The following is a 26752-nucleotide window of genomic DNA, read 5'->3' as shown; positions in this document are numbered from 1 at the left end:
TGGAGATGTTCAGAGACTGCAGACATACGACAAGTGATAGCCAGGGACTGCAGAAATGATACAGGAGATGGTCAGAGACTGAAGACATGATACAAGAGATGGTCAGAGACTGCAGACATGATACAAGAGATGGTCAGAGACTGCAGACATGATACAGGAGATGGTCAGAGACTGCAGACATGATACAGGAGATGGTCAGAGACTGCAGACATGATACAGGAGATGGTCAGAGACTGCAGACATGATACAGGAGATGGTCAGAGACTGCAGACATAATGAGTTGTCGGAGAGGTAAAATCCTTCATAGACTGGAGATACATTATATAAGACTGCTAGAGATCACTGCTATAATGCCGCGTACACACGAGCGGACTTTTCAACATCCAAAGTCCGAAGGACTGAGTCCGTCAGACTATCCGATCGTGTGTGGGCTGCAACGGACTTTTGACTCGCCAAAGTCCGAAGGACTTTAGAATATGGAACATGCTTCAAATTTTCCCGACGGAACTCCGCCGGACCCGGGTCCCCTTCGAAAAATCCGCTCGTGTGTGTGCTACTCCGACAGACTAAAACCGACGCTAGGGCAGCTATTGGCTACTGGCTATGAACTTCCTTATTCGAGCCGAGTCGGAACTCCTTCGGAAGTCTGTCGGACATAAGTCCTCTCGTGTGTACGGGGCTTAACAGAGCAATAAGGAAACACAGATTTGTGTGTTTAGGGGCCCCAGGGTGGCACAAAGTGTCAGAGGGCCACATGTGACCCCCTAGGCCTCAGATTAGGCAGCGGGAGAACTAGATCCTCTGACAATGTTTTAATAGTGTCTGTGCCTTCCTATCCCAGTGACAGCCACCCCTCCCATTACTTTTACTGGTGTCACAGGAAGTGAAGGAAACCCCCCCAATGGGGACACAAAGAGAAATGTAAAATCTGTCGGAAATTGTAACTTTATTCAAAGGAAGACATTTTGGCGGGAGTTTGGCTTTCACAAGGATAATAGTGATAGAAATGATACCTGAATACCCCGGACTGTCGAATGTTATCACCTCTGACCACGGCCCCCAGATCGCATTCTCACCCATCCAGGATGTGCGGACGCGGAGCTGGTAGCGCAGGTCCGGCATGAGCTGAGACAGTGTTAGTTCTTCTACCAGCACAATCTGTTCAGAGATACAATATATATATATAATGTCATATAAGATCAATGATTTCTTCCTGGGCCACGGCCAAAGAAATCACCTTTCGCTGTTCATCTGTGGAATTCTCCGGCCAATACTGAACCTGGTACTGCAGAACAAACGAGAATTCAAATTCCAGAGGGTCCCAATTCACACGGATCTGGTCTCTGCGCTCATCCCAGGAAAACCTGATATTGCCGGGATATGAGAATATTCCTAAAAATACACACACACGTCAGTAAAAATGTTCCTCTATATATGTCAGTCACAGTACGTTCTTTTGCAACATCGTGATTGGCTTGGAGGGTATTCCCAAAGATACAATGTTGAGTCATATAAAATCTATCTGGTGCCCAATTTTTCCACTCCCCACAAAAAAGGTGACCAATAAACACTTTGTTCTGCTTTAAAAGTGACTGGCGCCCATCTTTCTACACCTGTTCACATCCCACCATACATAATAACCTATGTCAACCCACCCTATACCTGGGGGTTCCATGAACTTAGCACAACCCCCCCCCCCCACCATAGTACCTTTTCTAGCACAAATCCCCCAAATCTCCCCTCCTAGCACAAATCATCTACCCCTCAAATTTCCCCTTCAAGCATTAATCCTCTCCTCTGCATTTCAAATCCCCCCTCCTAGCACAAATCTCCCCCACCCAATTTCCCCTCCTAGCAAAAAATACCCCCCAATCATCCCCACTAGAAATAAATAACCCCCCCCCTCAAAATTCAGATCTTAGCACAAATGCCCCCCACCATGTTACCTTTTCTAGTACAAACCCCCAAATCCCCCCTCCTAGCACAAATCATCTAACCCTCAAATTTCCCCTTCGAGCATAAATCCTCTACTCCACATTTCAAATCCCCCCTCCTACCACAAATCTCCCCCACCCAATTTCCCCTCCTAGCACAAATACCCCCCCCAATCATCCCCACTAGAACAAATCGCCCCCCCCCCCTCAAAATTCAGATCTTAGCACAAATGCCCCCCACCATGTTACCTTTTCTAGTACAAACAAAACCCCCCCTTCCTAACACAAATCCTCTGCCCCTCAAATATCCCCTCTGAGTGTAAAACCTCTCCGCCCCACTTTGTATCCCCCCTCCTAGCACAAATCCCCCCCCATGATTTCCCTTCCTAGCACAAATATCCCTGATCATCCCTACTAGCACAAATGCCCCCCCCCCACAAAAAAAAAATCCGGCCTTAGAACAAATCCCCCCCTGACCATATTACCTTTTCAAGCACAAACCCCCCTAGATCCCCCCACCTAGCACAAATATCCCTGATCACCCCTACTAGCACAAATACCCCCCCAAAAAAAATTCCAATCCTAGCACAAATTCCCCCCCCCCAAAAAAAAATTCCAATCCTATCTCAAATTCCCCCCCCGACCATATTACCTTTACAAGCACAAACCCCCCTAAATCCACCACCCAGCACAAATCCTCTTCATCCATCCCCCTTCCCAACACAAATTCCCCCAAATCACCACTTCTAGCACACTTACCAACATTTCCCCTTCTAGACCAATTCTTACCCCCGCCACCCGCCAAATCCCCCCTCCTCCCAGCACAAATCACCCCTTCCCCCCCCCCAAATTTGTTTTGGTGTCCAGAGCAGCCAGCCGTCCCTCCTGCTCACCCCTTGTCCCTGCCCTGTCTTCACAATCTCTAGCAATCCTACATCTGAGAAGGTACATGATAGCAATCACTGAATTTCCTTACTGATCAGCTCAACTTGGATGGTGCGGTTGCGCAGGATCTGATTGGTACTCTTATCCTTGATGGACACGTGGAGGTAATTGAACAGCCGGACGTCATCATGCTCGCAGACGTACAGCGCGGGGCTCGTGTTTTGGATGGTGATGTCACATTCCTCCTCGGGTTCTCTGCGGAGAACAAAAACTCTAAAGAAACAGAAAAAAAAAATCGGAAAACGGATCTGTTCCAGCATTAAAGTGAAGCTCCGCCCCAAAACGTTTTGTTTTTCATTGCATTACGAAATCGATAAATCTGTTTGTATTTTGCCTTCCTTGGTTGCTCCTTTCCTCCCTTAGCAACATTTTACTGAAATTTTTAAATAAACCTTTCTGTTTTCATTACATGCTTCATTTTGGTCCTAGTGATGCCATCACTGGGTCTCTATACTTCTTTATGAAATTTCAGCAAATCATGGCTGGTGGGAGGGGCCAGCAGGATGCTGTACATAGCTTCCTGAACACATCCCAGCACCCTGCTTTAGTATCCCTCTCAAGAGCCCTCAGTCCTGATGCAAACAGGCTCTTGGGAGGCATTTATACAAAAATCAAAATGCCTTGATGGGTGGGTGTCAGTCTGGAGGAGGTGGCATTCCGCTGAGCTTCTATGTGTAGCGCCCTCTAGTGTGTTACTAGTGTGAGTGTAGGCAAACTATATCCTGGCTCATGTTTAATCATACGAGTCTGTAATTGGGTCAGGGTTATTAGAGTTCAGGGCAGCATGACTCATACAGGCAGCTCTCTGGTTCCTCCCCCTGGTTCTGGAATGGTGGAGAATGTTCTGGAAGGGCAGAGGCTAGGAGGGTTGTCCTTCTTATTTAGGGGCCCTTAGCCAATGGCCAGGAAGTGGGCCTGGCAGGGAAATAAGTGAGCCCTTCAATAGAGGAGAGTCATGCTGGGCAGGGAGCCAGGTGGAAAATGGAGGCTGTTGTGGCCCTTGAGGCGAAGAAGTTGGAAGGAGTCTTTCCTGAGAGGCAGAGGGAGGAGAGTGTGAGTACTATGGCACGGTGCAGGGACTTACAGAGAGACAGTCTCTCTTGAAGACAGCATTATGCTTAAGTATTCAGCCTTGTACTGGGAGATCTCCAGTGAGTCAGTCGGGAAGACTGGTTAAGAGAGTCAGTCGGGTAGACTGGTGATAAGTTAGTAATGTAGACTGGTGAAGAGGGTCAGTTGGGTAGACTGGTGAAGAGTCAGTTGGGTAGACTGGTCAAGAGGGTCAGTCAGGTAGACTGGTGATAAGTTAGTAACGTAGACTGATGAAGAGTCAGTTGGGTAGACTGGTGAAGAGGATCAGTCAGTTAGACTGGTGAAGAGGGTCAGTTGGTTAGACTGGTGAAGAGTCAGTCGGGTAGACTGGTGAAGAGGGTCAGTCGTATAGACTGGTGAAAAGTCTGTCGTGTAGACTAGTGAAGAAGGCCGGTAGGGTTGACTGGTGAAGAGGGTCAGTCGGGCAGACTGGCGAAGAGGGTCAGTTGGGTAGACTGATGAAGAGAGTCAGTCGGGTAGACTGGCGAAGAGGGTCACTCGGGTAGACTAGTGAAGAGAGTCAGTCGGGTAGACTGGTAAATTTTGAGTAGACTGGTAAAGAAGGCCGGTGGGGTCGAATGGTGAAGAGGGTCAGTTGGGTAGACTGGTAAAGAGTCAGTCAGATAGACTGGTGAAGAGTCAATTGGGTAGACTGGTCCAGAGGGTCAGTTGGGTTGACTGGTGAAGAGGGTCAGTCGGGTAGACTGGTGAAGAGTCAGTCAGGTAGACTGGTGAAGAGGGTGAGTCAGGTAGACTGATGAAGAGCCAATTGGGGAGACTGGTGCAGAAGGTCAGTCAGGTAGACTGATGAAGAAGGTCAGGTGGGTAGACTGGTGAATACTCAGTTGGGTAGACTGTTGAAGAGGGTCAATCAGGTAGACTGGTGAAGAGGGTCAGTCGGGCAGACTGGTGAAGAGGGTCAGTCGGGTAGACTGGAGAAGAGGGTCAGTCGAGTAGACTGGTGAAGAGGGTCAGTCGGGCAGACTGGTGAAGAGGGTCAGGCGGGCAGACTGGTGGAGAGGGTCAGTCAGGTAGATTGGTGAAGAGGGTCAGTCGGGTAGACTGGTGAGAAGGGAATCAGGTGGGCTAGCATTTTCTGCAGTAGTAGAGCTGGGACCAGTGTCTACAGGGGAGTTGGAGGTGCTACAGGATGCTGTTCACAACAAATTGTGCTGCTTTCCTAAAGGACTGAGAGTTCCTAACCTGTAAGGGGCTGTTGCTAATCTAACAAAGACTGATAGTTTCTAAAAGGAATAAATAAATCGGAGCTGTACAGAGGAACAAGCAGAGTTGTGCAGGAGAATCAAGAGGAGCTGTATATAAGGAGGAAGTTGTCCCTGGTTTTTGTTACTGTCAAGTTGGGCAGGGCCGCTGATAGAAATCATGGGGCCCCGTACAGCCTACCTGACGGGGCCCCCTTCAGCTCCACCCCTGGCCCTGCCCATGGTCCCTCCTTCAGCCCCGCCCTGTCCCAGCCCCTCTCCAGACCCCGCCTTGAAACAAAGTGCAGGTTTGTCTACAAGTGATAGGCATGGCTGGCACTGTCTGCAGCACATTACGGCATTGGCGGCATGGCTGGCACTGTCTGCAGCACATTACGGCATTGGCGGCACTGTCTGTAGCACATTACGGCATTGGCGGCATGGGTGACACTGTCTGTAGCACATTACGGCATTGGCGGCACAGGTGGCACTGTCTCTGCAGGCAGCACATGCGTTATGGGCCATAAAGCATGTGCTACCGGCAGACAGTGCCGCCAATGCTGTAACGTGCTGCAAACAGTGCCAGCCGTGATACTAATGGCATAACGCATGTGCTACTTGCTGACAGTGCACCCATGCCGCCAATGACATATTGTGCTGCAGACAGTGCCACCCATGCCGCCAATGGCATAATGCCATTGGCGGCATGGATGGCACTGTCTCTGCAGGCATCACATGCGTTATGACATTGGCGTCATGGGTGGCACTGTCTGCAGCACAATATGGCATTGGCAGCATGGGTGGCACTGTCTGCAGGCAGCACATGTCTTATGGGCCATAACGCATGTGCTACCTGCAGACAGTGCCACCCATGCCACCAATGCCATATTCTGCTGCATACAGTGCCACCCATGACGCTAATGTCATAACGCATGTGATGCCTGCAGATGCTGCTAATACCATAATGTATATACATACGCTGCTGCATCAGTAGTAGATCTTGAATTCCCCCCCAAGCAAGCACATACCTGTGTCATTTTTAGCTGGGCTCCAGGAGGCACTTCTTCCCTGATCCTGCTGCTGCCTGGACTGGAGTGTCCACAAATGATTCCATTCAGATGCTATGTCATGTCAATGATGCCAGCTACTTATTTTTTGTGTTCTGCCACCGCCGCTCGCCTCACTGACACTTCTCGCAAGAGGAGGGGGAGGAATCACTCCACGGCGCCAAGGGGGACGGCACGATAGAGGACGCACTGGCTGGGATTTGAGCCACAACCAGTATGAAGAGCGGGTGCAGAAGAGGTATTCTTCCGCACCCGAAATAGAGGAAATAGTCCCTCCCCTGCCGCCACCTAGTCTGCAGATAGCTATCTGCACAAAAAAAAAAAAAAAACGTAAAAATAACCGGGGGGTGGTGGGGGCTATTTGGTTGGTAGTTGAGCCGGACGGACTCTGATCGGCCATGGCTGGAGGATTTTTTTTTTTTTTTAAATATTAATTATTTATCTGCTCAGCTTGCCTGGGCCCCCCTGCTGGCCGGGCCCGGTACAACAGGGCCATTTGTACTGGCCTATCAGCGGCCCTGAAGTTGGGCATCCCGTAATTCCTATCCCCATCCAAGTTATAACCTCCTAATAAAACGCAAAAAAAAAACAAAGCTCAAGTACTGTTCACTGTGTCAGGATGGAAGTTGAAGATTTTACGTGCCTGGCTGTGCAGCAGTGGGGAACCCTGACATTTGCAACTCCTACGGAGGTAGTGCTACATTTTTTAAAGAAATAAAATCCAAAGAATGAAAATGGAGGGGTCAGTAAGGCTCGGATGGGAAAGGTTAGAATCTGATGCTGGATGTCCTCTATCCAGGAAATGAGTTGGGCTTTATATGGCTTGCTGCAGCTTCTCATGCACATTGTGAGAGGCTCACAGTGTGCAGTGAAATCAGAGTAAGGCTCTGGATGGAGCAGGATGTCACTGCAGGGGATGGCGGTTGTGGAGGGTGTTAGGGGACTTCTTAGCAGACTTGGTGGCCCTGTAGAGGATGAGGTTTCTGATGGGGGCTGGGAAGTACAGGGGACACTGTGGGACACTGCTGGGGTCACTGTGGAGGGCTGGAGGCTCTGTCTGCAGCAGGCTGGGGAACACTGTATGAGGCTGGGTGGCACTGTGGAGGCTGAGAGCTGTCAGTGGGTGTGGGGGGCATTGTGGAGGCTGAGAGCTGTCAATGGGTGTGGGGGGCACTGTGGAGGCCGAGAACTGTCAATGGGTGTGGGGGACACTGTGGAGGCTGAGAGCTGTCATTGGATATGGGGGAACTGTGGACCACTATAGAAGGTTGTAGGCACCATATGAGCTAGAAGGCACTGTGGAGGCTGAGAGCTGTCAGTGGGTGTGCGGGGAACTGTGGAGGCTGAGAACTGTCAATGGGTGTGCGGGGAACTGTGGAGGCTGAGAGCTGTCAGTGGGTGTGGGGGGAACTGTGGAGGCTTAGAGCTGTCAGTGGGTGTGGGGAGCACTGTGGAGGCTGAGAGCTGTCAATGGGTGTGGGGGGAACTGTGGAGGCTGAGAACTGTCAATGGGTGTTTTGGGGGAACTGTGGAGGCTGAGAACTGTCAGTGGGTGTGGGGGGAACTGTGGAGGCTGAGAACAGTCAATGGGTGTGGGGGGAACTGTGGAGGCTGAGAACTGTCAATGGGTGTGGGGGGCACTGTGAAGGCTGAGAGCTGTCAATGGGTGTGGGGGGCACTGTGAAGGCTGAGAGCTGTCAATGGGTGTGGGGGGCACTGTGAAGGCTGAGAGCTGTCAATGGGTGTGGGGGACACTGTTGAGGTTGAGAGTTGTCATTGGATATGGGGGAACTGTGGACCACTATAGAAGATTACAGGCACTATATGAGCTAGAAGGCACTGTGGAGGCTGAGAGCTGTCGTGGCTGTGGGGGGCACTGTGAAGGCTGAGAGCTGTCAGTGGGCTTGGGGGAACCGTGGAGGCTGAGAACTGTCAGTGGGTGTGGGGGGCACTTTGGAGGCAGAGAGTTGTCATTGGGCCTGGGGGAACTGTGGACCACTATGGAAGGTTGTAGGGACTGTGTGAGCTAGAAGGCACTGTGGGAGGTTGAGCAATCTGCATGCAGCTGGCTGGAGACGTCGGGGAGGGTCAGTGGGCCACCGCCCAGTGGATGTGAAGAGCTGTTATGGAACTACAAGTCCCAGCATGCTCTATCAGCAAAAAGCAGTGCCGTACAGTTCTTCACATGGGAGACCTGTAAACAGTTCAGTAAATGGTGGACTCACTCTTCATAGGAGTAATAAAATCCACAGGTCACATCTTGGCCCGTCTCCAGCTCCTCGGCCCCCCAGTAACATGTGATCTTCATGAAGTCATGGGAAAAGCAGTGAGGGATGTCCTGGTCTCTTGACAGGAGGAGCAGGTCTGGAAGATAAATGTGCAACACCAGGTCACATGATCTGTAATTGTAACATTTATAAAGTGTGAGATGGAGTTTATGGTTCAATTTGTTAGTGTATATAAATCGGCTAATACATCTAACACTCCCCTCCCCCCAGATTGACAATGTTGCTGTCCAAAGCTGGTCCTTCATCCAGCGTCGGGGAGCTCTAATACAGAAGGTGCCTTACTGGCCAGATCATCAGGTGAAAACAGATGAAAAAAAAGACTAAAAAAAGAAAACAAATGTAGCCACCACCACTAATGATTGGTAAGCTGCAATATATTACATTTTAGGTTTTCGGTTTAATATCATTTTAATATTTTATTTTTTGTCTATATGAAAGTGATCGGTGTAGTGTTAATTATCATATCAGTGTGTATGTGAAAGCGGACCTTTCCATCCTCCCTGCATGTACACATCGGGTGTCTATGAATAAAAAATGTGTAGAGCTATTAGTCCAGCCCCAATGGATAAGGATGGGTTGTATGCAAATAAGGCAAAATCTTATAATGTTCTTAGGCCATTTTCCTTTCTGATCAAATGTTCTTATGATATTTTCTCCTCGGATTGTATGTTAGGATTGAATGTTAGACTGAACTTGGAATGCCACTTAAAGCCAGGAATCATTTTCCCAAGATCCACAGGTGAAGGAGGTTAGGTCATCAACAGAACAGTAGATGGCACATCAACAGATACGTTTTGGGATATTTTTCTACAAGACATTGGATGGATGATGGATGGATCTCCTTGGATGGATGATGTATGGAGCTCCTTGGTTGGATGATGGATGGAGATCCTTGGATGGATGATGGATGGAGCTCCATGGATGGATGATGGATGGAGCTCCTTGGATGGATGATGGATGGAGTTCCTTGGATCGATTGTGGATGGATCTCCTCCGATGGATGATGAATGGATCTCCTTGGATGGATGATGTATGGAGCTCCTTGGATGGATGATGGATGGAGCTCCATGGATGGATGATGGATGGAGCTCCTTGGATGGATGATGGATGGAGCTCCATGGATGGATGATGGATGGAGCTCCTTGGATGGATGATGGATGGAGTTCCTTGGATCGATTATGGATGGATCTCCTCCGATGGATGATGAATGGATCTCCTTGGATGGATGATGTATGGAGCTCCATGGATGGATGATGAATGGAGCTCCTTGGATGGATTATGGATGGAGCTCCTTGGATGGATGATGGATGGAGCTCCTTGGATGGTTGATGGATGGAGCTCCTTGGATGGATGATGGATGGAGCTCTTTGGATGGATGATGGATGGAGCTCCATGGATTGATTATGGATGGATCTCCTTGGATGGATGATGAATGGAGCTCCTTAACAGACTTGGTGGCCCTGTAGGATTGATTATGGATGGATCCATGGATGGATAATGTATGGAGCTCCTTGGATGGATGATGGGTGGAGCTCCTTGGATGGATTATGAATGGAGCTCCTTGAATGGATTATGGATGGAGCTCCTTGGATGGATGATGGGGGGAGCTCCTTGGATGTATTATGGATGGAGCTTTGGGATATTGGATGGATGATGGATGGAGCTCAATGGATGGATGATGGATGGAGCTCCTTGGATGGATGATGAATGGAGCTCCTTGGATGGATGATGGATGGAGCTTCTTGGATGGATGATGGATGGAGCTCCTTGGATGGATGATGAATGGAGCTCCTTGGATGGCTGATGGATGGAGCTTCTTGGATGGATGATGGATGGAGCTCCTTGGATGGATGATGAATGGAGCTCCTTGGATGGATGATGGATGGAGCTTCTTGGATGGATGATGGATGGAGCTCCTTGGATGGATGATGGATGGAGCTCCTTGGATGGATGATGAATGGAGCTCCTTGGATAGATGATGGATGGAGCTCCTTGGATGGATGATGGATGGAGCTCCTTGGATGGATGATGGATGGAGCTCCTTGGATGGATGATGGATGGAGCTCCTTGGATGGATGATGGATGGAGCTCCTTGGATGGATGATGGATGGAGCTCCTTGGATGGATGATAGATGGAGCTCTTTGGTTGTGTCAAGACTTTGTGGTCATAAAACCCTCATGAATCAGTCCCGCCCCCCCTCTACCCACCCAAACAGCAAACCTACCTTCTTCCGTCACCAGGGACATCGCAGTGCTCACCCACAAGGTGAGGGCGATGGAGAAAGGTCGCCGTCCTCCACACCACACGTCTGCCATGTTCCTGTAGACCCGAGCTCAGTGCCCTCCAGCACCACAATATGTCAGAAGGTTCTCAGGGGACTTATCTGGCTCTCACACTGGGGCCGCAGGAAATAGACTGAGTAAAGGGCCCCCAAACCAGCAATGTGTGGTAAGCACTATGTGACAGTGACGCGGCCCCCGGGCAGCCCATGCATCCTGTTGGTGGCTGGCATGGGGAACGCAGAGAGTAAACAGCAGGAACCAGGCCGGGAGGTGATAAGAGACTTCTCCGATGGAAAGGCTCAGCAATACGGCACAGAGCGTGTGACTCTGCTGTCAGTTTAATTAATGGCTCATATTTAGGTTAAAGTGTACCTGTCATAACCCCAAAACAGTCCAGAATTTTAAAGCCCAACTCTTGGCCAGATTTTCTATTCTAGTTTAGCTTTACTCTTAAACTCGCTATACATTGGTAGATTTTCAAAGGAATTTTTACAAAAATTTCTATGAAAATTCTCAGTATATTCAACAGCTTGATGAATGTCGTTCAAAAATTGGTTCATATTTAGTTTGCTTTAAACCACTTGGCTTCCGGGCAATTCTGACGTTCTTCTCCTACATGTAAAAATCAGCATTTTTATGCTAGAAAATTACATAAAACCCCAAACATTACATATTGTTTTAAGCAGAGACCCTAGAGAATAAAATGATGGGTGTTGCAATTTTTTTTAATGTCACACAGTATTTGCGCAGCAGTTTTTCAAATGCGATTTTTTTTGTAAAAATTACATGTTAATGAATTTTAGTGCACACAAATATAAAAGATGATGTTACACTGAATAAATAAATACCAAACCTGTCACACTTTAACCACTTCGCATCCAGGCCAATTCTGACATTTCTCTCCTACATGTAAAATTCATAATTTTTTTGCTAGAAAATTACATAGAACCCCCAAACATTATATATGTTTTTTTAGCAAAGACCCTAGAGAATACAATGGCGGTTGTTGGAACTTTTTATCTCACACGGTATTTGCGCAGCAATTTTTTTAACATGTTTTTTTCAGAAAAAAAAAACAGTTTCATGCTTAAAAAAAAACCCAGTAAAGTTAGCCCAATTTTTTTGCATAATGTGATAGATGAAGATACGCCGAGTAAATAGATACCCAACATGTCACGCTTCAAAATTTCACGCGCTCGTGGAATGGAGCCAAACTTTGGTATTTAAAAATCCCCATAGCGACGCTTTAACATTTTTACTGGTTACATGTTTTAGATAACAGAGGAGGTCTAGTACTAGAATTATTGCTCTCGCTCTAACGTTCGTGGTGATACCTCACATGTGTGGTTTACGCACCGTTTTCATATGTGGGCCGGACTTGCGTATGCATTCGCTTCTGCGTACGAGCTACTACGGGACAGGGGCGCTTTAATTTTTTATTTTTTTTTTATTGATAATTTTACTTTTATTTTTTTAGTTTGACACTTAAAAAAAAAAAAAAAAATTGATTACTTTTATTCCTATTACAAGGAATATAAACATCCCTTGTAATAGGAATATGACACGATCGGACTTATTTACAGTGAGATATGGAGGTCAATAAGACCCCATATCTCACCTCTAGGCTGGGAAGCCAAAAATAATAATAAAAAAAAATGATCCTGGCTTCCCAGCCAAATCAGCGCCGTTATTTTGAATGCAGAGGCCGGGCGTAACGTCATAACATCGCGCCCGGCCTCCGAACGATCATAGAGACTCCGGGTATGATCTGGTCCGCAGGAAATCTCTATGGTATTATCCGGGGGCCGGCGGATCCTGTGACCGACTTACCGATGGAAGCGGTGAGTCAGTAGAAGCACCGGAGGGTGGCATGAGGGGGGGACGTCCCCTCCCGCCTCCCATAAGAACGATCAAGCGGCGGAACAGCCACTATGATCATTCTTATGGTGCAGGGAATCGCCGGCTGAAAACGCCGATATCTGAATGATGTCTGTGGCCTCAGGCATCATTCAGATATACCCCCGGAAAGTCAAGGACGTCCCTGGACGTACCTTGGGCGGGAAGTGGTTAAAATTGCGTGGAATGGCGACAAACTACAGTACATTTAATTATCCATAGGTGACGCTTTAAAAGCCTTTACAGTATACCGAATTTTAGACTTGTGCACAACGGAAAGTTTTGTTTAGTTTCGGTTAGTTGTCATTCGTAAAATACTGAATTTTGTTCTGTTATATTCGTTATGTTACGTAATACGTTTTCGGATAATTTGTTATTTCTGGAGAGTGTCGATATTCGTTATACTGAATCTCGAGTCGTGATGAATTCATTCGTTATATGCGCTATAATTTCATTCGTATTCGTTGAAATTCGATATGTATGTATATATTTGTGATAATGATTCGTAGTTTGGAAAGTCATTTTATTGCATTTTTTTAACACACACACACAATGACAATAACTCTTCTCCTCGGCTCAAATACAATACAACACCCTTCTCACTCAGTTCTCAGGGATGCACTTTGCCAGTAATCCAACCTTCAGCACAAAATGAATCAGCTGATTGGACTGTAATGTACACACGGCCGGAATTTCCGATGGGAGCTTTTCATCGGATTTTCCGACTGTGTGTATGCCAATCGGTCTTTTTCTGTCAGTCTTTAGATTGAGAGCCTGTTCTTAATTTCTCCGACGGAAAACCTTTCTATCGGATTTTTCGATCGTGTGTATGCAATTCCGACACGCAAAAATTCAGACGCATGCTCGGAAACAATTCGACGCATGCTCGGAAGCATTAAACTTCCCTTTTATAGTGCCATCGAACGTGTTGCATGTCGCGGTGTTATTGACCGTCGGAATTTGGTGTGGCCGTGTGCAGGCAAGACAGTTTGAATTCCTTTTTCCGACGAGAATTCTGATCGTGTGCACGCGGCATTAGATTTACTTTGAGTTGACCTTTTGTTTCATTAGATCTTTAACCACAGCCCTGGAAGGATTTACCCCCTTCCTGACCAGAGCACTGCGTCGTTTTAACTGACAATTGCGCGGTCGTGCGGCGTGGCTCCCAAACAAAATTGACGCCCTTTTTTTCTCACAAATAGAGCTTTCTTTTGGTGGTATTTGATCCTCTCTGCGGTTTTTATTTTTTGCACTTTAAACAAAAAAAGAGCGCCATTTTTGTAAAAAACGCAATATTTTTGACTTTTTGCTATAATAAATATCCCCCAAAAATATATATAAAAAAACATATTTTTTCCTCATTTTAGGCCGATACGTATTCTTCTACATATTTTTAGTAAAAAAAAAAAACGCAATAAGCGTTTATTGATTGGTCTGCGCAAAAGTTATAGCGCCTACAAAATAGGAGACAATTTTGACAAATTTTTGGGACCATTGGCATTAATACAGCGATCAGTGCTATAAAATTGCATTGGTTACTGTAAAAATGGCACTGGCAGTAAGGCTGCTTTCACACTGCAGCGGGAGCGGCGTCGGCGGTAAAGTGCCGCTATTTTTGGTGGCGCTTTACCGTCGTTTTAGCGGCGGTCTGCGGGCGCTAGCGGGGTGGTTTTAACCCCCGCTAGCGGCCGAAAAAGGGTTAAACCCGCCCGCAAAGCGCCGCTGCAGCGGCGCTTTGCCGGCGGTATTGCCGCGGTGTCCCATTGATTTCAATGGGTAGGAGCGGTTTAGGAGCGGTGAATACACCGCTCCTTCACCGCTCCAAAGATGCGGCTAGCAGGACTTTTTTCACCATCCTGCCAGCGCATCGCTCTAGTGTGAAAGCCCTCCTGCATAGGTGTGAATCCAGCCTGAGGGGGTTAACCACTATGGGGCGGGGGAGGGGTTAAGTGTGTCTTAGTTGCCCGGGGGATGGGCTGTGTGTGACATGGACACTGATCGCTGCTCCCGATGACAGGGAGCAGATGATCAGCGTCCTGTCATTAGGCAGAACGGGGAGATGCTGTTTACATTCTTCAGCTCCGTGACACGATCATGGGTATCCCCGTGGCGATCGAGTCTGCGGGTCCCGCGTGCATGGTCCACGGAGCTTGCGGCAGGCCCGCGCCGGGAAATTCAAAGTAACGTACGGGTACGTTACTTTGCCCAGCCGTGCCATTCTGCCGACGTATATTTTCCGACTGAATCATGTTGAATTCACTCGTTATATCCACTATCATTTCTTTCATATTCGTTGAAATTCGTTATTTTTTTAATTCGAATGCATCCGAATGTCCGAAAGAGGCAAAATTCGGCCGAATTTCGTTTCGTTACGAAACTAAATTGCACGAGCCTACCAAATTTAGATTTACACAGGGGGTCTGGAGCTAAAATGATTGGTCTGGCTCTGACGTTCGCTGTGATGCCTCACGTGAGTGGTGCGATCACTGTTTACATATGCTTGCAGGAACGGGGGAACTGCTTTAAAAATATATATATATTTTTAATCTCTTTTATCACTATCACAAGAGATGAACAACATCAGTTGTGATAGCTTATGGGCCATGACAGGTCCTCTTTATGGAGAGATCTGGGGTCTATGAGACCCCAGATCTCTCCCCTGGCCTCCAAAGCAGCAGATCAGACCAAGAATGGTTGCGTCCTTCCCGGGCTCCCCGATCGCTCAGGAGAGCCCGGTAAAGGTTGTATCTTCAGGACAGGGTCGCAGGACATGGGTAGAACACAATAACTCCATAGGGGTTTTAACCCTTCCCTACTTAAACTAAAAAGTTTGGGCTTTACGAACACTTTAACCACTTGAAAACCAGGCTTTTTCTGGCACTTTTCATTTACATAGTTACATAGTAGGTGAGGTTGAAAAAAGATCAAAAGTCCTACAAGTCCAACCTGTGTTGACCTACAAGTTTAAAGCAGTATTTTTTGCTAGATTATTTATAACTTCCCAAACATTATACTTTTTTTTTTTTTTTTTTTTTTTTTTTAGCAGAGACAATAAAAATGGCGGTCGTTGCAATATTTTATATCACACGTTATTTGCGCAGCGGTGTTGCAAATGCAAATTTTGGGGAAAAATACACTATAATTAATAAAAAAATTAATTAAAAAATAAAAAGAAAATATACACTGTAATTTTTATTTTTTTTAAATGTGAAATATGATGTTACGCCAAGTAAATAGATACCTAACGTGCCGCACTTTAAAACTATGCATGCTTGTGTAATGGCAAAAATCTAAGGGACTTAAAAATCTCCATAGGCGAAGCTTTAATTTTTTTTTACAGGTTGCCTGTTCAGAGTTGCAGAGGAGGTCTGATGCTAGAATTATTGCTCTTGCTCGAACGATCGCGGCGATAGCTCACATGTGAGATGCAAATTCCATTTACATATGTGCGTGACTTACATATGCGTTTGCTTCATGGAGGGATGATGGGGGGGGGGGGGGGGTTTAAAAAAAAATCTTATTTATTTTACTTTTTATTTTTACACTGTACCTTTAATTTTTTTTTTATCACTTTTATTCCTATTGCAAGGAATATAATAGAAATAAGGGATGACAGGTCCTCTTTATGGAGAGATCTGGGGTCAAAAAGACCCTAAATATTTTCTTTTCTTTTAAAAGCAAAAATAAATAAATAATACATTTAGATTTTTTGCTTAAAGTGGGGTGCCCCCTAAAAAAAAAAAAATTTTAAAGTCAGCAGCTACAAATACTGCAGCTGCTGACTTTTAATAATCGGACACTTACCTGTCCCAGGGTCCAGCGATGCGGGGGAACGAAGCACCCCCCCCCCCTTGATCCCCGATCCACTCGCGGCGCCGTCATGCGTACTGTGGGCACCCGGCTGTGGCTTCACAGCCGGGCACCAACTGCGCAAGCGCGAGCGGCACAGGGCGCAGTGATACGCCGTACAGTCACCTGGGACACGTGACAGATCCCAGGTGACTGTGCGGCGTGAGGGGAAGTGATGTCACCAGCCCGGGCAAGGAAGAAGGCAGATTACAAGGGACTCCCTAGCAACAGGTATTTAGAGGTGAGTAAAAAATGTTTTTTTTTTCCAATTATAAAATTTTTTTTTATTTTTTATTTTTTTTAAGAATTGTAAACAATTTTTTATTTTTTGGTGGCAACACCACTTTAAGAAAAATAAATAAATAAATTACGTCCACCCTTCCTCCAAGGCCATAGAGGCGATCAAAGAGGACCTCCTATGGGAGCAGCCAGCAGCACCGTCAGAGAGATGCCAGCGAGCGGTGGTACATCCCCTCCTGCCGCTTCTAAAAAGTGTTCCAGTGGCTCATGAGCCACTCTAAACGCTTTAATGAGAACGCCGGCCGTCGGCAGTAAAAAATAACACCGGGGTTATGGCTGATATCTTCGTCCACAAGCCCGGTAAACCACTCCGCAAAGTATATATACGTATTGCGGTCTTGATGTGGTTAAACTGATCCTAATTTTGAAAAACTTTATGAACATGCTAGATCCATGACACAATGCAGGGTGTCTCCAGACCACCATGTAGGCTTATACAATATGGAAGTGTTAAGTGTAGTTCCAGCGACGACTGGAAAAAATTGGTTGGACATTTATGATTGCACTCAAAATTTGCATGTCTATAGAAGTGTTCTACATAGAATCACAATCCATGAGCCCAGGGAGTGGCAAGTCAAGAATAGAATTGAAAGGCTCTCTGCAGACTGGGCTTATCTGGATTCAAACATTGGAGACAATTAAGAGCATTTGCAATCTTCAAGAAAAAGTGTTCAAAAGAGGTGGCAATTATATACTACAATAATGAATCATTCATCCTCCAGTTTTATTGTTCCATAGCAAACATTAAACTTTTTTTTTCTTTCAACAAAAATTGATAAAAATAGATTTTTCATGAACAAACTCTTGATTAATGTGTCCACAACAACAACTGACTGCATATTGTTATGGTGTAATAATTTCAACATGTTTTGCCTATTATGGCTTCCTCAGGAGATATACAGTACCACACCTTTTGTGATGATGAAAGCAAAACTGTTGGAAATTGCGTCAAATCTTGTTCTAAAAAGTAAGACCCCCAAAAAAAGGAAGGGTGGTATTTGGTAGGCCACAGAAGGCATACCAGGGAGCACTATACTTCCAACAGAGATATCCCAAAAAGTATCCAAGTCCTGTCAGGAGTCAGGACTGCAAGAACCAGGGTTTTATGTAATAGTCAATATAGATCACTCCATTATGGACTGATTACCCTGCATATGTATATATACAACTGATTATTATTATTTTTTTTACAGCCTTGTGTCACTCACTTGCAATTTACCCTTTTTAGGGCTGATCATATCCACTACCTGGTCAATAGATCACGCCACTCATGGGGATAGCCAGTATGTCTTAATAGCGGATTCAGCATTCCATACTCACAGCTCCCGCATGTGGCTGGTCTAACCGTTGTCCCTCCTATGGCCATCAAATTTCACCCTTCTTTTTTTTTTTTGGGGGGGGGGGTCTGACCACTGTGATTATTCAGGTCCCATTTTTCAGAACAAGTTTTCACTCAATTTCCAACAATTTTGCTTTGATCGTTACAAAGGTGTGGTACTGTATATATCTCCTGATGAAGCTTTAATAGGCAAAACTTGCTGAGATTGCTACACCATAACAAGCTACAGTACATTCTTGTTGTTGACACTTCAATGAAGAGTTTGTTCATGAAACATGTGTTTATCAATGTTATTTAAAAAAATAAATATAATGTTTGTTATGGAACAATAAATATTCATTTTGCTTTTCATTGTTGTAGTATATAATTGGCACCTGTAAAATCCTAGCTATTTTAAGCACTTTTTCTTGTCTATTGTATTTGTTTGGGATGTGGTGCCCTGTGCTCCCCTCTGAATAATACTGCAGATTCTTCAGACTTGATTTTCTTGTATCTATAACCCTAAAAACTACCCATCTGACTTCAGTTTGCTGTAGCTGTTTTAAGGCCGTGTCACTGGGATTTGGGCTTGTGTAGATGGCATGAATTTGACTTCAGTCTGAAAAGGTTCTGAGGTCATTCGCACAATAGATTTGTCTGTAAACCAGTGATCCTGAGCCAGGGTGTCGTGAGCCTGGGATCCAGTTTGCCCTGTATAAGCTTCTTGAGTTGCGATAAAGCCCCCCCCCCAAGTCAGCACCATAACACCCGACAATGCTCCAGGGCCAGGACATAGTGTGTCATTCATTGATGTGGTGATGGCGGCCAGCATGCCTGTACCATGGAAGGGTATGACTCTGAAACAGAGCAGGCGACATACAGGGCTGCATTCAGGAGTAGACAGAAGTCCACCTACTCCAGATCTCCTCCTGCTCCCGTCCTCTGAGGCACTGCTGGAGCCAAAAGATAGGGTTCTGATGTTAAGAGGGGGCTGTGTATTTGGGGGGCTCTGTGATGGGGGGCTTGTGTGATTGGGGGCTCTGTGATGGGGGGCTTGTGTGAATGGGGGCTCTGTGATGGGGGACTGTGTGATTGGGGGGTTCTGTGATGCAGAGGGCTAGTGTGACTGGGGACTCTGTGATGGGGGATTGTGTGACTGGGGGGCTCTGTGATGGGGGATTGTGTTTACTGGGGGACTCTGTGATGGGGGATTGTATGATTGGGGGCTCTGTGATGGGGGATTGTATGATTGGGGGCTCTGTGATGGGGGATTGTATGATTGGGGGCTCTGTGATGGGGGATTGTGTAACTGGGGGACTCTGTGATGGGGGATTGTATGATTGGGGGACTCTGTGATGGGGGATTGTATGATTGGGGGCTCTGTGATGGGGGATTGTATGATTGGGGGCTCTGTGATGGGGGATTGTATGATTGGGGGCTCTGTGATGGGGGATTGTGTGATTCTGGAGCTCTGATAGGGGATTGTTTGAGGGCTCTGTGATGGGGAAATTTTGTGATTAGAGGGCTCTGTGATGGGGGGTTCTGTGAGGGGGGGGGGGCTGTGTGACTAGAGGGCTCTGTGATGGAGGGACTATGTTACTTGGGGGGGGGGATCTCTGCAGGGGCGGACTGACAACTCATGGGGCCCCCTGGCAATAGGAGATTATGGGGCCCCCAGGCAATCGGAGATTATGGGGCCACACAGTATACACACACACACACACACACACACACACACACACACACAGTATACAATCAGTATACTATAAAGTTGGTTATAATCCCTGCAATGTACAGCGATCACCCACAGGGGGGAGGGGGGGGTTCCCAACAAAGTGAATACAATACTTATAGCTATCATTTGGGTTGCAGTCAGGGGTGGACTGACAACTCATGGGGCCCCCTGGCACTAGGAGATTATGGGGTCCCCAGGCAATCGGAGATTATGGGGCCACACAGTATACACACACACACAGTATACACACACACACAGTATACACACACACACACACACACACACACACAGTATACACACACACACACAGTATACACACACACACAGTATACAATCACACAGTATACAATCACAAAGTACACACAGACATGTTTCTATTGGCTGAGAAGGTACTGGAGAGGTGGGGCAGCTATAATCTCTGGAATTTTTAGACCAAAAGGGTGTCGGTAAGTGACATTTCAGAGACAGAGGTAAAAAAAAAACACAGATTTTTACATACTGTCCCTGGTTTTACTGAGGCTGGCAACCCTGATGGGGCCCCCTAGTGGCCTGGGGCCCTCGGGCAGTCCGCCCCTGGATCTGTGATGGGGACATTTTGTGATTAGAGGGCTCTGTGATGGGGGATTGTGGAACTCTGTGAAGGGGGACCTGTGTGACTAGAGGGCTCTGTGATGGAGGGACTATGTGATTGTGGGCTATGTGATAGTGGGACTCTGTGATTGTGGAGCTCTATGATGGGGAAATTATGTGATTGGGGGGGGGGCTCTTTCATGGGGGGACTCTGATGTGATGGGGAACTTCTGACTTGAAGGGGTGACTCTCACATGAAGCGGGGACTCTGATCTAATGAGGGGACTCCGATGTGGTGGGGGAACCTCTGATGGGAAAAGGGACTTTGATTTGAAGTTAATTTCTTCAGACGGTTGTGTGCATCATCCCAGGGTCCGGTCTCCCATTGATAAGTAACGTTCATGCTTTTCACATTTTTTACTGGGATGCCTTGAAACACGGATATATACTATACACATGATTATATATATATATATATATATATATATATATATATATATATATATATATATATATTACATACATATTTTCTTTTGTTGCATTTTTGTAACCCTGATGTCGGAAGCAACCTCTGCCCCCCTCAAACACATTAGCTCTGTTAAAACTTCTGGACTACTAACCATTTTTGTGGGCCTTCAATCTTAGATACATTCAGTTACATTACAAACCAAGGGAAATTCTTTGATGTGAGAAAGCTGACAGAATCCAGATGCCCAACACCACAGCAAGACTAATGGCTAGTAATACACTAAGATCAGGGCCGTCTTTAAGGCAGGGCAAAAGGGGCAGCTGCCCTGGGCCCTGTCATTGTTGTGGGGCCCAAAACAGCTGCCTCATACTTGCCAACTATCCAGGTTTAAATTCCCTTGTCCCTTGAAGTTTTAGTCCCTTGCTGTGTCCCGATATCTCAATGTGAAGTGCTGGTCCTAATGCTGCCCAGCTCTGCCCTGTTGATGTGTACAGATGACTCACCTGCAGACTCTGTGTTTACATGTAAATTACCGGCATTCATGTGTAAATATCGGCTGCAATAGTAAGTAAGAAGCTGCTGTTGGCAGCATTGATATGTAAATAAAGGCGACATTCCTATGTATATCATGCTCCCCTGCAGTGAGGAGATGATGTGCTGTAACCTCTAGCAACTAATCAGTGAGCCGTAATGTGTGCTGTAACCTCTAGCAACAAGTCAGTAAGCAGTAATGATATGCTGTAACTGCTGGCAACCAATCACAATTGCTGCCTGATCTGATACAGTAAACTGATTTTAAGTCCAGCTGCTATTTATTGTATGTCTCAGAGCAGGTGGAGAGTAAAATTGCCTGGGGGGGCAAGAAAATGTTTGCCCAGAGCCCAATCAATATTAAAGATGGCCCTGACTAAGATAATCCAATGGTTCCTATGTTAATTGCTCAAAATTCATTAAGAAGTGCATTTGAGTTGTGGTTGACCTATTTGTGACCTACAGTTGACCTCCCTCAAGTTTAGATTTCATTTCCATAGAAAAGAAAAAGGCCATTTGAAGTGACTATTAGAAAAATATTTTAAACAATTGCAATTGCAAGTGGACAATCCACAACTTGTGGCAAGTGACATGGCAGGTGGCAAGTGACGTGGCAAGTGGACAATCCACAACTTGTGGCAAGTGACATGGCAGGTGGCAAGTGATGTGGCAAGTGGACAATCCACAACTTGTGGCAAGTGACGTGGCAGGTGAAGTGGCAAATGACGTGGAAAGTGGACAATCCACAACTTGTGGCAGGTGACGTGGCAAGTGACCTGGCAGGTGACGCGGCAAGTGACCTGGCAGGTGACGTGGCAAGTGGAAAATCAACAACTTGTGGCAGGTGACTGGCATGTGACGTGGCAAGTGGACAATCCATAACTTGTGGCAGGTGACGTGGCAAGTGACGTGGCAAGTGGACAATCCACTTGTGGCAGGGGATGTGGCAAGTGACGTGGCAAGTGGACAATCCACTTGTGGCAGGGGATGTGGCAAGTGACGTGGCGAGTGGACAATCCACAACTTGTGTCAGGTGACGTGGCAAGTGGACAATCCACAACTTGTGGCAGGTGATGTGGCAAGTGATGTGGCAAGTGGACAATCCACTTGTGGCAGGTGACGTGGCAGGGGACGTGGCAAGGGACGTGGCAAGTGGACAATCCACAACTTGTGGCAGGTGACGTGGCAGGTGACGTGGCAGGTGACGTGGAAAGTGATGTGGCAAGTGGACAATCCACTACTTGTGGCAGGTGATGTGGCTGGTGACGTGGCAAGTGGACAATCCACATCTTGTGGTAGGTGACGTGGAAAGTGGCGTGGCAAGTGGACAATCCACAACTTGTGGCAGGTGATGTGGCTGGTGACGTGGCAAGTGGACAATCCACAACTTGTGGCAGGTGGCATGGCAGGTGACGTGGAAAGTGGACAATCCACATCTTGTGGCAAGTGACGTGGCAGGTGATGTGGCAAGTGACGTGGCAAGTAGACAATCCACAACTTGTGGCAGGTGACGTGGCAAGTGATGTGGCAAGTGGACAATCCACAACTTGTGGCAGGTGATGTGGCTGGTGACGTGGCAAGTGGAAAATCCACAGCTTGTGGCAGGTGATGTGGCAAGTGATGTGGCAAGTGGACAATCCACTTGTGGCAGGTGACGTGGCAGGGGACGTGGCAAGGGACGTGGCAAGTGGACAATCCACAACTTGTGGCAGGTGACGTGGCAGGTGACGTGGAAAGTGATGTGGCAAGTGGACAATCCACAACATGTGGCAGGTGATGTGGCTGGTGACGTGGCAAGTGGACAATCCACATCTTGTGGCAGGTGACGTGGCAGGTGACGTGGAAAGTGGTGTGGCAAGTGGACAATCCACAACTTGTAGCAGGTGATGTGGCTGGTGACGTGGCAAGTGGACAATCCACAACTTGTGGCAGGTGGCATGGCAGGTGACGTGGAAAGTGGACAATCCACATCTTGTGGCAAGTGACGTGGCAGGTGATGTGGCAAGTGACGTGGCAAGTAGACAATCCACAACTTGTGGCAGGTGATGTGGCAAGTGACGTGGCAAGTGATGTGGCAAGTGGACAATCCACAACTTGTGGCAGGTGATGTGGCTGGTGACGTGGCAAGTGGACAATCCACAGCTTGTGGCAGGTGATGTGGCAAGTGATGTGGCAAGTGGACAATCCACTTGTGGCAGGTGACGTGGCAGGGGACGTGGCAAGGGACGTGGCAAGTGGACAATCCACAACTTGTGGCAGGTGACGTGGCAGGTGACATGGAAAGTGATGTGGCAAGTGGACAATCCACAACTTGTGGCAGGTGATGTGGCTGGTGACGTGGCAAGTGGACAATCCACATCTTGTGGCAGGTGACATGGCAGGGGACGTGGAAAGTGGTGTGGCAAGTGGACAATCCACAACTTGTGGCAGGTGATGTGGCTGGTGACGTGGCAAGTGGACAATCCACAACTTGTGGCAGGTGGCATGGCAGGTGACGTGGAAAGTGGACAATCCACATCTTGTGGCAAGTGACGTGGCAGGTGATGTGGCAAGTGACGTGGCAAGTAGACAATCCACAACTTGTGGCAGGTGATGTGGCAAGTGACGTGGCAAGTGGACAATCCACAACTTGTGGCAGGTGATGTGGCTGGTGACGTGGCAAGTGGACAATCCACAGCTTGTGGCAGGTGGCATGGCAGATGACGTGGAAAGTGGACAATCCACATCTCGTGGCAAGTGACGTGACAGATGATGTGGCAAGTGACGTGGCAAGTGGACAATCCACAACTTGTGGCAGGTGACGTGGCAGGTGATGTGGCAAGTGATGTGGCAGGTGATGTGACAAGTGGACAATCCACATCTTGTGGCAAGTGACGTGGCAGCTGATGTGGCAAGTGACGTGGCAAGTGGACAATCCAAAACTTGTGGCAGGTGACGTGGCAAGTGACGTGACAGGTGACGTGGCAAGTGACGTGGCAAGTGGACAATCCACAGCTTGTGGCAAGTGACATGGCAGGTGGCAAGTGATGTGGCAAGTGGACAATCCACAACTTGTGACAGGTGACGTGGCAAGTGATGTGGCAGGTGATGTGGCAAGTCACGTGGCAAGTGGAAATCCACAACTTGTGGCAGGTGATGTGGCTGGTGACGTGGCAAGTGGACAATCCACAACTTGTGGCAGGTGGCATGGCAGGTAACATGGAAACTGGACAATCCACATCTTGTGGCAAGTGACGTGGCAGGTGATGTGGCAAGTGACGTGGCAAGTGGACAATCCACAACTTGTGGCAGGTGACGTGGCAGGTGACGTGGCAAGTGGACAATCCACAACTTGTGGCAGGTGACGTGGCAGGTGATGTGGCAAGTGACGTGGCAAGTAGACAATCCACAACTTGTGGCGGGTGATGTGGCAAGTGACGTGGCAGGTGATGTGGCAAGTGACGTGGCAAGTGGACAATCCACAACTTGTGGCAGGTGATGTGGCTGATGACGTGGCAAGTGGACAATCCACAGCTTGTGGCAGGTGGCATGGCAGATGACGTGGAAAGTGGACAATCCACATCTTGTGGCAAGTGACGTGGCAGGTGATGTGGCAAGTGACGTGGCAAGTGGACAATCCACAACTTGTGGCAGGTGACGTGGCAGGTGATGTGGCAAGTGGACAATCCCCAACTTGTGGCAAGTGACGTGGCAGGTGACGTGGCAGGTGACGTGGAAAGTGATGTGGCAAGTGGACAATCCACTACTTGTGGCAGGTGATGTGGCTGGTGACGTGGCAAGTGGACAATCCACATCTTGTGGTAGGTGACGTGGAAAGTGGCGTGGCAAGTGGACAATCCACAACTTGTGGCAGGTGATGTGGCTGGTGACGTGGCAAGTGGACAATCCACAACTTGTGGCAGGTAGCATGGCAGGTGACGTGGAAAGTGGACAATCCACATCTTGTGGCAAGTGACGTGGCAGGTGATGTGGCAAGTGACGTGGCAAGTAGACAATCCACAACTTGTGGCAGGTGACGTGGCAAGTGATGTGGCAAGTGGACAATCCACAACTTGTGGCAGGTGATGTGGCTGGTGACGTGGCAAGTGGACAATCCACAGCTTGTGGCAGGTGATGTGGCAAGTGATGTGGCAAGTGGACAATCCACTTGTGGCAGGTGACGTGGCAGGGGACGTGGCAAGGGACGTGGCAAGTGGACAATCCACAACTTGTGGCAGGTGACGTGGCAGGTGACGTGGAAAGTGATGTGGCAAGTGGACAATCCACAACATGTGGCAGGTGATGTGGCTGGTGACGTGGCAAGTGGACAATCCACATCTTGTGGCAGGTGACGTGGCAGGTGACGTGGAAAGTGGTGTGGCAAGTGGACAATCCACAACTTGTAGCAGGTGATGTGGCTGGTGACGTGGCAAGTGGACAATCCACAACTTGTGGCAGGTGGCATGGCAGGTGACGTGGAAAGTGGACAATCCACATCTTGTGGCAAGTGACGTGGCAGGTGATGTGGCAAGTGACGTGGCAAGTAGACAATCCACAACTTGTGGCAGGTGATGTGGCAAGTGACGTGGCAAGTGATGTGGCAAGTGGACAATCCACAACTTGTGGCAGGTGATGTGGCTGGTGACGTGGCAAGTGGACAATCCACAGCTTGTGGCAGGTGATGTGGCAAGTGATGTGGCAAGTGGACAATCCACTTGTGGCAGGTGACGTGGCAGGGGACGTGGCAAGGGACGTGGCAAGTGGACAATCCACAACTTGTGGCAGGTGACGTGGCAGGTGACATGGAAAGTGATGTGGCAAGTGGACAATCCCCAACTTGTGGCAGGTGATGTGGCTGGTGACGTGGCAAGTGGACAATCCACATCTTGTGGCAGGTGACGTGGCAGGTGACGTGGAAAGTGGTGTGGCAAGTGGACAATCCACAACTTGTGGCAGGTGATGTGGCTGGTGACGTGGCAAGTGGACAATCCACAACTTGTGGCAGGTGGCATGGCAGGTGACGTGGAAAGTGGACAATCCACATCTTGTGGCAAGTGACGTGGCAGGTGATGTGGCAAGTGACGTGGCAAGTAGACAATCCACAACTTGTGGCAGGTGATGTGGCAAGTGACGTGGCAAGTGACGTGGCAAGTGGACAATCCACAACTTGTGGCAGGTGATGTGGCTGGTGACGTGGCAAGTGGACAATCCACAGCTTGTGGCAGGTGGCATGGCAGATGACGTGGAAAGTGGACAATCCACATCTCGTGGCAAGTGACGTGACAGATGATGTG

The 26752-nt window shown here is 47.8% G+C and overlaps 1 protein-coding gene across 2 annotated transcripts in view; it reads right to left on the bottom strand.

Annotated features, from left to right (window-relative positions):
• The window catches only part of MPL (MPL proto-oncogene, thrombopoietin receptor), a 52006-nt gene extending 40935 nt beyond the window's left edge, over positions 1–11071 (bottom strand). Inside the window, exons 1-5 of one of the 2 annotated variants that reach the window (XM_077450649.1) lie at positions 10754–11071; positions 8466–8604; positions 2911–3092; positions 1238–1392; positions 1014–1158 (exon numbers count right to left, since the gene is read on the bottom strand). In XM_077450649.1, coding sequence (XP_077306775.1) covers positions 1014–1158; positions 1238–1392; positions 2911–3092; positions 8466–8604; positions 10754–10844 — 712 coding nt within the window. In that variant the 5' untranslated portion in view covers positions 10845–11071. The remainder of the gene's footprint in view (positions 1–1013; positions 1159–1237; positions 1393–2910; positions 3093–8465; positions 8605–10753) is intronic. The other variant, XM_077450650.1, reaches the window with a different exon arrangement.
• Between the last annotated feature and the right edge of the window lie 15681 nt (positions 11072–26752).

Source organism: Lithobates pipiens, unplaced genomic scaffold (genome assembly GCF_037356315.1).
Source record: "Lithobates pipiens isolate NorthernLeopardFrog02 unplaced genomic scaffold, aLitPip1_a1.2 Scaffold_23, whole genome shotgun sequence".
Taxonomy (NCBI): Eukaryota; Metazoa; Chordata; class Amphibia; order Anura; family Ranidae; genus Lithobates; species Lithobates pipiens.
Note: the sequence above shows the minus strand (reverse complement) of the source record. Positions and strands in the feature narration are given on the sequence as shown.